Below are 10,218 nucleotides of genomic sequence, written 5' to 3' on the forward strand. Positions count from 1 at the left end.
TATATATATATATATATATATATATATATATATATATATATATATATATATATATATATATATATATATATATATATATATATATATATGGTTAAGGGTATATATATTTACTTTATTAAATATGCACCAAGGCTAGGATTTCTATAGTGTATCTTTAAATGCATTTAGGTGATCTTTAAATACATTAAAAGCCTTTGTGTTTTTGCTTTATTTTTATCGTTACTAATGAATTTCAATGAAAGATATATATACAAAAAAGATATATATATATATACATATATAACATCGGAAAAGGCGTGATATTTCAGTGGGGGCCGGAGTACAAAAAAATAATCATAAAACACCAAATAGTTCAACTAAAAACCTACAAAAATATATCCATCTAAACAATGGAGGGGGGGGGGGTTGTCCACCACGGCTCTCCTTCATTTTCCCTTCCGTAGCCCTTATATCTATCTAACTATATATAAATTCCAACAAACCGCAAAAAATAAAAGTAATTTTTTTAAAAACATACTTCATTAACAAAAAATTTAGACTATAATAATGATTTTCTTTTTTGCTTAGTAATGTTTTTAACAGAATTGTGGCTTTGAAGAAAGCCTAGTTTTTGAAGCAAACAAAACTGTGTCATCAATAGCTAGAAAGATTCGATTCTTTAGTACGCAAAGAAACCACATCCAATGATATCTAAAATAAAGTAAACCCCTAAATTAATATCGCTATACCTATTTATGATGCCTTATGTCGCGGATAATAAATAAATATATAACTGTTATTATTGCATTAATTAACATAATCAATCTCTAACAAAATATGAACCGGTTTAATCTTGATATGAAAAAGATCAACATCCATCGAAGCAATCGTGTGGTTTTCATCATGTTGCGTAACCTTCCAATGATACATAAGATAAAATATATCAGATATATAAAATTTAAAAAAAAATTAAGGCTAACAATTAACTAATGTATAATAAATTAACATGTAACTGTTATTACTGAATTAATAAATATAATCTTGAGGTCTTTAAGATAAACATCTACAGTAGCAAGCTGCCATCATAGTTAAAACCTTGCAATAAAAGATAAATGAAATTATATTAGATATTTAGCACAATAACTGAAAAACCCATTACAAATTAGAGAAGATGAGAATGATTTCCGAACTTAAAAAAGAATTAAAAATCACTTAACTCCTGATACACAACACATTTCCCATTACCAAACAGAAAAATCGATAGAAGTAGACCCTTCAATACTTTTTAACCTGAAATATAATAGATTTGATTATAAGTTATAATGAAAAGAAAGTTATATTGTGTTAGCGTAACTATCTGGTAATGGCATATGCCATTTGCATAGAGTGTACTGATTTATTATAACTAAACACTTACATCTCTCAATCCATGCAAGCAAAAGTCTGTCTTTCTGGGTAGAAACAATGTATAGCCATCATTATGATTAACATTAATTGTCATGAGCCAGGCAATTTGCTTATGTCAAATAGTAAATGAGCTTTGGTTTCCCATAGCTCGTTGCAACCAGGTCAACCCTGGTTGTTGGATATCGGTAACTAACCGACTACCTAAAATTACATTTCTATATACATATATGTATATACATATATGTATACATAAAAAGAAATTAAATAATTATAAATCTTTTCATTATCTTAAAAAAAGGGGAGGGTAGAGAATATGAAATACATTAGGCACTGTAAAATTTATTATAAAAAATAAAGATTAACCTACTATCTGTAAATAATATCTATTAATGCAAGTTTATAAAACATACTATTATTTAAAATAACATATACCTTATTACACATTTCTATTATGTTATCACCATATCACCACTTATTATGTCTGCAGAAAGTTGATATTTGCTCACATCATACTCAACACCATCATCATTTTCATTCTCTTTTGGTTTCCAATAAGAAACTATATATACATCACTTTTCTTTTTTTTAATGCCAACAATTCTGCCATAATATACATCCTGGGTGTTAGTGGCATTATCGAACCACATGTGGCAAATACTTCTTCCAATAGAAGCTCCAATAAGAATTTCTTCGATATCTGAGGCCTCATTATTTTCTAGGTCAGGAAACATTTCTTTTACCTGATCAGGCATGCAGTTTTTTAATATTTTTTCTACATTTTTGCGTTCTTTGTTTTCTTTTTTCTGAATTTTATCTGCTATTCGTTTTATCAATTCTAACTTCAGGTCATTATGACATTGCATATTTGTAAACCGCTTTTTTCTGGCATTAGAGATAACCCATAATATCAACTTGTTTTGAATATCATTTGGCTTTTTGCATAGCAGTGCAGTTGTTTTATTTTTGCAAGCACGAAGTTTTGAAGAAAGAAAACAAAGAGTGGCATTTGGAGCTTTGTGCTTTGCAGCGCTAAACATACCCATAAGTTCTTCTGAATCAATGTTGTGAAGCCTAGCTGACTTAGTCTGGTCTTTAAGGTGATCATTAGAACTCATTTCAAATTGCCGCTTGTACTGCCTGTCAATGACGCTAATAACTGCATTAAGGCAGTCAGCTAATGCTTTACTCATTTCATCAGTTACTGGGCAAAAGCTGATTATTGAATCAAAAACTACATCTTCAATATCATTACCAAAGAAATCAGTTTTTTGTTTAAGTAGAGATAAAGGATTCTTGCTGCTCTCAATAAGAGTGTTCCGAACATCTTTTACTATCTGAATGCCAGATATGTAGTCAAGTCCCGTACCTGGTGCAATATAAAATTTTGTCATCCAAGGACCAGAAAGTAGTTTTCCAATTAAAGCTAAAACACACAACTCACGGACACCTAAGGTGAAAAAGTGAATTAGCAACAAAGAATAATCTTTGTTTATAATAGTCTTTACTCCCCGTTAATCTTGCAAGTGCCATTACTATTTGTAATTTGTATTTGTAACTATATTTGTAACTAATTCTATACCCTATAATATTGTGTAGCACTTTATCAAATGAACTGAACAGGTATAAAAAAGAAAAAAAATACCTGTTTCAGATGTAAAGTCTTGAAATAAACTATTTCGCAGACCTCCGCATAACGCCAAGCCAGAACACAGAAATATCTTCAATATGGCATAGTGATGGATTAAAATACCACGTGTGAAAAAGCATATGTAGTCTGTTGCCTCTATAGCGTGGTAGCAATCCTCTGGGCAACTCGTGTTGGTCCAAAAAGGTTACAAAACCTTTTGGATCACCTATGAATATCATAAAGAAGCTCATTTTGGCAATTGTAAGAAGAGTGTGAAATAAAAACATGCACTAATTATAATATAATTAGTGCATGTTTCTGAATAAAATTTTGAGTTAAAATGAATAATTCATTTTAACTCAAAATTTTGTTCAGAAAACTAAATATATTTAAGTAAAAGAATGATTTAGATTAGTAAGAGTACCTTTTGCATCCTTGTAGCGAAGTTTGTTCAGCTGTACAACAATGTTTGCTGCAATGCAGTCTCTTCCAAAAAGTTTCCCTTTTGAAGTCTCTAATGCTTTAAGTGAAGATTTACAAGAGCTAGTCATTGTGTCTAAAGGGTGAAGGTGACAGTTTAGTTCATTTAATGATTTCTGCCAAACAAGGTTTAACTTTGCGATTGTTGCATGGTTTGTTGCAATTTGACTAAATCGATAGCCAGTATGTTCCCCAATTTTACGGAGCAGAGATGGCACACTTTGTGTAGGAACTTGGCACACAAGCATGTCATATATAAGTCTCCTAATACCTGCTGAGTAGCATTTTTCATTTTTGGTGTTTTGTGTTACTTGCTTAATTTCCTCCAACTCTTCCTGTAAATTCTGAATTTCATTTTGCAGTACAAGAATTGCAGAACTTTTTTCAGCAAGTTGTTGGCTTAACATTGCCATTTGATAAGAAAACTTTCTTTGCGTGGATGTCAACTGTTGTTTCAAACAAAAAATTTGATTTTGAAGTTTTTTCAACTGTAAATTCAAAAACTTTTCTTTTAATTTTTTTCTAAGTTGAGAAATTATCTTTTCCTTATGAGTAATAACTTGATTTAGATATTTAAATCTGTATGCTCTAGCTTTTGCCTTATCTTTTAAACCTTTAATATCCTCTTTATGCTTTCTCTTCTTAATTGCCATTTCGTTTGCCAAAATGGTTAATCTCTTTCTCATAACCTTTTTTCTGGGACTCAACTGGTCAGCTCTCAAACTGGATAGTGGTTCATGAGAAGAGGTTTTTAAAGTAGGACGAGATAAAGGAGATAAGTGATCACTATTCGATACAGATGAAACACTGATTTGTTGAGAAGAAAATGAAGAACATGTAGGAAAGTCAATTGAGGTTGCAATTGATTGGGATGTTTGTGCCACAGCAGATGTTGTTATTTGGTATGCAAAGAGCATGTTGCAGATGTCAACAAATGGTTTCGAATTTCGTGAAAAATGGTTTACAAAGACTTTTGATGTTCTAACTAGTTGCTGAATCTGACTTATACAAATTTTGATGTTAAAATACTTACCGATTAGTTCTACAGTTACTTTATATGAATCGTTGTTAGTTGCAAATATATGCAGTACATGTCCATTTCTACAGCCAATATTTAAATGAGCTGGTATTGGAAAATTACAAGCTAAATAAGTTTTAGCTTTACCATAAAATAGATTTGTTTTCTTCTGAGGTCCCATGATGCACTAAATTAAATTCAACAATCATAATACTACTATATAATTGGGTCAGCTATTAATCATAATTAAAAAATTTTAAAAATTACAATTAATCTATAAAAAATTTTTTTAAATATATGTATAATTTTTATATATCATATATAGCTTAAGGTGGCTATATGGTAAATTATGGGTATGGAAAAAGCTGAGAAAATGCTGTTTTTGTTTTTAATGAATTTTACGCAGAACCATCATAAAATAGTGTTATATAATTTTAATTTTAACATTTTAAATTTTATTTTGCAGAATTTTGCCTTTAAACTAATTTTGGTGTGTGAAAAGAGTTAGCCATCAAAAAAAAAATTAATATATAACCACCGTTATTATACTTGTTAGTTTTTGTGTACATCATTTAACAAATTAAAAAAAAGAAAACCCAAATATCCTTAGTAGTAAAAGGCTATTAAAAAAAAAGTTTGTATAACAGTTCTTATAAAATATATCATTATAATGAAAAAAAAATCAAAAATACTGAATTCTCTAATGTCAAAAACCGCCCCTCCCCCTAACACAATGTAACGGAAGTGGAAATACATACCTCCACTGCGCGGAACAATAGGGTATGTGGTCATGAATATTTTTTGATGAAATTTGGCAGGCACATAGAAAATAGATCTATACAGTTGCCTGAAAAATTTTAAATGTGTACCAACATGCCTTCAATATAAATGCACCTCCGGAACAGAAACAAAATTTTAAAACCGAATGAAAATCACTGATAACTGTAAAAAAAAAAACAGAATTTATAACAAAAAGTAACAGTAACAACAGCAGAAACAGTTTTATAAAGTGTAACAGTAACAGTAACACTAAAAGAGGTGGAAATGGTACCTCCACTGGGTCGAAAAATACGGTACGTGGTCATGAATATTTTTTAATGAAATTTAGCAAGCACATAGAAAATAGATCTATACAGTTGACTGGAAAATTTCAAATATGTACCAACATGCCTTCGATATCAATGCAGGGCCAGAACAGGAACGAAATTTTAAATAGCAATAAAAAAACTGAAAAATTTATTACTCGTAAAAAAAAACCATAATTTATTCAAGATAAAACATTCTACTTTTCTAATAAAGTCTAAGCTGATATAAAATTCTAAAAAAAAGACAAATAAATACATCTTTACCACACCGACTTCGAGCACGCTGTGAAAAAAAAGGTCACAGTTTTTAACTTTGAAATCGGTGCCGTAAAAAGCCAGATACGCACGTACCTAAATTAATTAAAAAGCTTAATTTCATAAAACTACGACATTTACTTTTGCAGTACATTTGCTATTCTTTACATTATTTTATTTAGTTTAATTATGTACTATTATATATACAAGCATTGCAAATTAGAATGCTCGTGTGTATAAAAGTATATGTATATGTGTATAATTATAACTTTTTAACTAAATTATAGAATTCCAGACAAATTTATATTTTAACATAATGACATTACTACTGTAAACCTATAAATATAAATGTAAAATATAAATAAACTAAAAAAAAAGTAAATAACCTCTCTAGTTTATCAGGAAAGAATTCTTCAATTAGGATTGTAAGCATGCTAGTAATTGAGGAGTTTTTATATCGTTGAAGGTATGAATATTTAAACGATTGGTTTTGTCATTCTACACCATTAGTTGTATTGCAATTCACCAAAAATCTATCACTTCGATATGCCCAAACCCATCGATATAAACATAATTGATAAATCTAAAACTTTTACATTTCTCTGTACCATACTTATAGTATCATATAGATAATGATAGTTAAACACCTGATTAATTAATTATCAGATGTTCACCTTCTAAATGTTACCTCTTTAACATTTAGCCAGTATCTTGAGATATACTCTTTGAATTTAATGAAATTAGCACCCCAATAATCAGAAGAAACAAGACAGGTTATTGCCAAATCCATTTCCTTTTCATTCCATGCTCTGGCAATGCGTCTTAAAATTGCAAGTATTTCCACTTTATGATTTGAACAGCCATTGCTTTTTTTGTTTATCCAACGTTCCCATGCCTGCTCTCTGTGAAAATCACAAATCAGAACATGTGTACCTAAACATAATGGTAAAGACTTTTTAAAAGTTATCACCATATGTAAACCATGCCAAGCAAAGTCACTAAAAATGATTAATTACTGCAAAATTCAAAACTTTTGAACCTCTTAAATTGATGCTTCATATTTTAAGAGTGTTCATGGAACATGAAATTTAACTAGTGGTAAAAAAAATTAACTTTATCTGAAAACATGGGTTAAAAATTGGAAAAAATTTGATGATTTGACATTTCAGTGGAGAAATATATAACACCATCACGGAGAAATTTTAAGTTGATTTAGGATTCACATAATTAAAATAATATCAACTAATATTTTTAATATACCTGCAAAAACTGCCTCAAGTGCATCTATCTCCTCATTACAGTAGTCTGTCATGCAAAATGACGGATGGAAAGATGGGTTCCATGACTTTAAAACATTTAACGCCTCCAATATTGAAACTTTTGTCTCGTTTTCAGTTACAAATGTAGCTATAATTTGATAATCTATATTTGTTTTCACTGTCACAAAGAACAATGGCAGCAAATACCTTGTAGTACGATATGTGGCATCAAGTAGAAGAATTTCTTCTCCATAACGCTTCATTAGTTTTTTTTGCCAACAAGTTTGATAAACAAAAAGGATTGTTCCAGCATCACTAACCTCAACATTTTGCTCACATTTTGGTCGAAAAAATATATTAACTGTTGGATCAGTTTCTTGCCAAGTGTCAATGATAGATCAAGTGTCTTCTTTAAAAGACATTCTTGATCTATCATTGAATACCTTAGCACGAGTAATTAAATAAGATTTAACATTTGTATATAAAATCTTATTTAATTATCTATAGTTATTCAATGATAGATAAAAACTACCAGCTTAGTAACTCTCCTATCAACCTATTCTATAACGTTAAAAAATATATATTAAATAGATTAAAATATACCTGAGTTTTCGTTGTGCTTTTACAATATGTGATCTTATAGTTTTATTTCTAGGAAAAAATCTTCTGTTATTGAACGGGGGATTTTGATCTTCAAACATTTCTTTTACTTTAATCCTAAGCAACCTTTTCATTTCTCTGAGATTTAAAATTCCTTCTTTCACATATTGTTCAATCTGCATTGAAAGTTGAGGATCTATCATTTGGGAAATTAGTTCAATCTAAAAATCGTTTAAACAATTTATCAAAAAAATAAAATTAAAACAATACAGAATAATATGATATATTTTTATAACTTGGAGATGGAAAATATTTTATTATACCTTATTCCCAACTGGATGATTTTCATGACAAGACAAATCATCTATTACCAGCACTATCTTTCTAATGACCCATTCTTGATACTATTTCTGAGTAATTTTGATGCATTTTTTCTTCGCCATTCAGTTGATTCTAAAATCTATAAATACAAACTGACTACTGAATTAAATGTGAAAATCTTAAAATAAAACAAAAAATATACACAGAAACAAATTAAAATATATATATATATATATATATATATATATATATATATATATATATATATATATATATATATATATACATACATAGAAACAAATTTAAAATAATAATGACCTTAAATTCTGGGAAGAGTATAATTTCTCTCATAACAACTTGGGCTGGGCACATAAACTTCTTGATGTCCTGAAGAACTACATACTTTTTGTGGTAATGATGATCAGCAATGCCCTAGTTTGATAATACCATATATCTATTAAAATGCAGATAAGTCATATTAAGAATATTGATTGGACATCATCATCATATCTTTTTTGATTATTGCATTCATTTTGTGTGCTGTTATTATTGATGAATTATTAATAATTCTATTACGTGTTAAATATTATATATGAGTTGATGACATTTGTCACTTGGACGTATTTGGTGCTATTACACTAATTATTTACAACATTACACTGTTGTATTATTTATATTGGTATATTTGTCGTGTTATATGTAAATAATGTTTTAGCAAGAGACCAAGAGATACCTATAAAGATGAAAGTTTAAAAGAAGAGAGGATCCTTTCATTGTAAGAGATAAAAAATTACTTTGATATCGCAAAATTTTGTGTTAAAATTGAGTTCTTTTGCAAAAATCTTTTGCAAAAATGTAGAGACCATTATATGCATGCAAAATGCAAGTTTGAGTTTGCTATTGAAAAAATTATTGTAATGTGCCTAAATTGGGAACTTTACTGTATAACTTAATTTTAAAAATTTGAAATATAAAATAGCAATTTACTTTTTTTTTATTTTCTTCTCTGCATTTCTTTTTGGCTGCTAAATTTCTATCAACTCCATGATGGCTGTCCAACACCTTAGATGTTGAAATCATGTAAGGTATTCCAGAGAATGGAACAACATCATCTTCCCATAACACTTTTCGACTTTTTGCAAACACATTATCTACAAAGATAAAACCCAGCCATTAGCCAAGCTACTGAATTCAAAAAAAAGCCATCATAATTTAAAACTTAGAGTTTATAATATACGCCTAAATAAAAGAATACAGGTTTAATGATTCAACTGTGTTTATAGCTAATGAGGATATAACACCAGTAAGTATTATGGAACCATCGCAATTGTCTGAATATTCTGAAGTAGTGAAGTATATAGGTGGATTTGTTAGTAGAAATCTAAAAAGATCTATTAAATGTAAAGCCTCTACTGCATCTCTAACGGATGATAATTTACAAAGTTTACTTGTTGATCAAAAAAGCAGAGGTGGTCTTCTTCATCCATCAAAAGATGTTATTGTAATTTGTTCTTTTATTGAAAAGTTTATAAGACACAGTTTTCCAGACAAATCAAAAATCAAAGAACTACAACTTTTTATGGAATCGATTCCATCTTTAAAATTGACTATCCTCCGTCATTTATTTTCTAAAGCAATTTTGAAAGGACTTACAAATCACATTCAGGAACTTCCAGTGGAAGATAATCATTTGGTTAAACTTATCAATTTGATTATAGAAGCCTATTTAGATGTACGTTTATACTATGTCTCATCCTGTGCAACAAGTTATATACAATGAACTCAAGTTCGAAACTAACTAACTAAACTTGTGTTGTTCAAAAATCAGTGAAAGAAATTAATATCCACATTATACATTTATATATATATATATATATATATATATATATATACATATATATATATATATATATATATATATATATATATATATATATATATGTATATGTATATGTATATATATATATATATATATATATATATATATATATATATATATATATATATATATATATATATATATAATAAAATAACATGTAATATTTTTTTATAACATATTTTTTTATAACATATAATATTTTTAAGAAAAACACTGAAAAAAAAATACCTTGATCCAACAAAATAAGTACTTTGTCAATGCACGATATTCCAAACATGTATTTTATACATACATATAGGTATATATTA

The 10,218-nt window shown here is 28.4% G+C and overlaps 2 protein-coding genes across 2 annotated transcripts; both read right to left on the reverse strand.

The window, feature by feature from the left end:
* Nucleotides 1-533: 533 nt before the first annotated feature.
* LOC136078144 (uncharacterized) lies at nucleotides 534-2,832 on the reverse strand. Its single transcript, XM_065793191.1, has 5 exons — nucleotides 1,819-2,832; nucleotides 1,397-1,587; nucleotides 1,002-1,269; nucleotides 823-894; nucleotides 534-690 (listed from the first exon to the last, which is right to left on the reverse strand). Exon 1 carries the CDS (start codon nucleotides 2,775-2,777, stop codon nucleotides 1,836-1,838), a length of 942 nt encoding a protein of 313 aa, XP_065649263.1. The 5' UTR covers nucleotides 2,778-2,832; the 3' UTR covers nucleotides 534-690; nucleotides 823-894; nucleotides 1,002-1,269; nucleotides 1,397-1,587; nucleotides 1,819-1,835.
* LOC136078142 (uncharacterized) lies at nucleotides 2,700-5,966 on the reverse strand. Its single transcript, XM_065793190.1, has 4 exons — nucleotides 5,861-5,966; nucleotides 3,438-4,698; nucleotides 3,029-3,239; nucleotides 2,700-2,833 (listed from the first exon to the last, which is right to left on the reverse strand). The coding sequence occupies exons 2-3, from the start codon at nucleotides 4,690-4,692 to the stop codon at nucleotides 3,058-3,060; spliced, it is 1,437 nt and encodes a 478-aa protein (XP_065649262.1). The 5' UTR covers nucleotides 4,693-4,698; nucleotides 5,861-5,966; the 3' UTR covers nucleotides 2,700-2,833; nucleotides 3,029-3,057.
* Nucleotides 5,967-10,218: the final 4,252 nt, after the last annotated feature.

The sequence above is a fragment of the Hydra vulgaris genome, chromosome 03 (assembly GCF_038396675.1).
Source record: "Hydra vulgaris chromosome 03, alternate assembly HydraT2T_AEP".
Taxonomy (NCBI): Eukaryota; Metazoa; Cnidaria; class Hydrozoa; order Anthoathecata; family Hydridae; genus Hydra; species Hydra vulgaris.

What these genes read in the sequence shown, in the direction of transcription:
- LOC136078144 (XM_065793191.1), bottom strand. Translation starts at nt 2,777, where the DNA reads ATGACAAAATTTTATATTGCACCAGGTACGGGACTTGACTACATATCT.
- LOC136078142 (XM_065793190.1), bottom strand. Translation starts at nt 4,692, where the DNA reads ATGGGACCTCAGAAGAAAACAAATCTATTTTATGGTAAAGCTAAAACT. An exon ending in TCGCTACAAGGATGCAAAAG is followed by an intron (nt 3,240 to 3,437) that starts GTACTCTTACTA and finishes TGATATTCATAG; the next exon opens with GTGATCCAAAAGGTTTTGTA.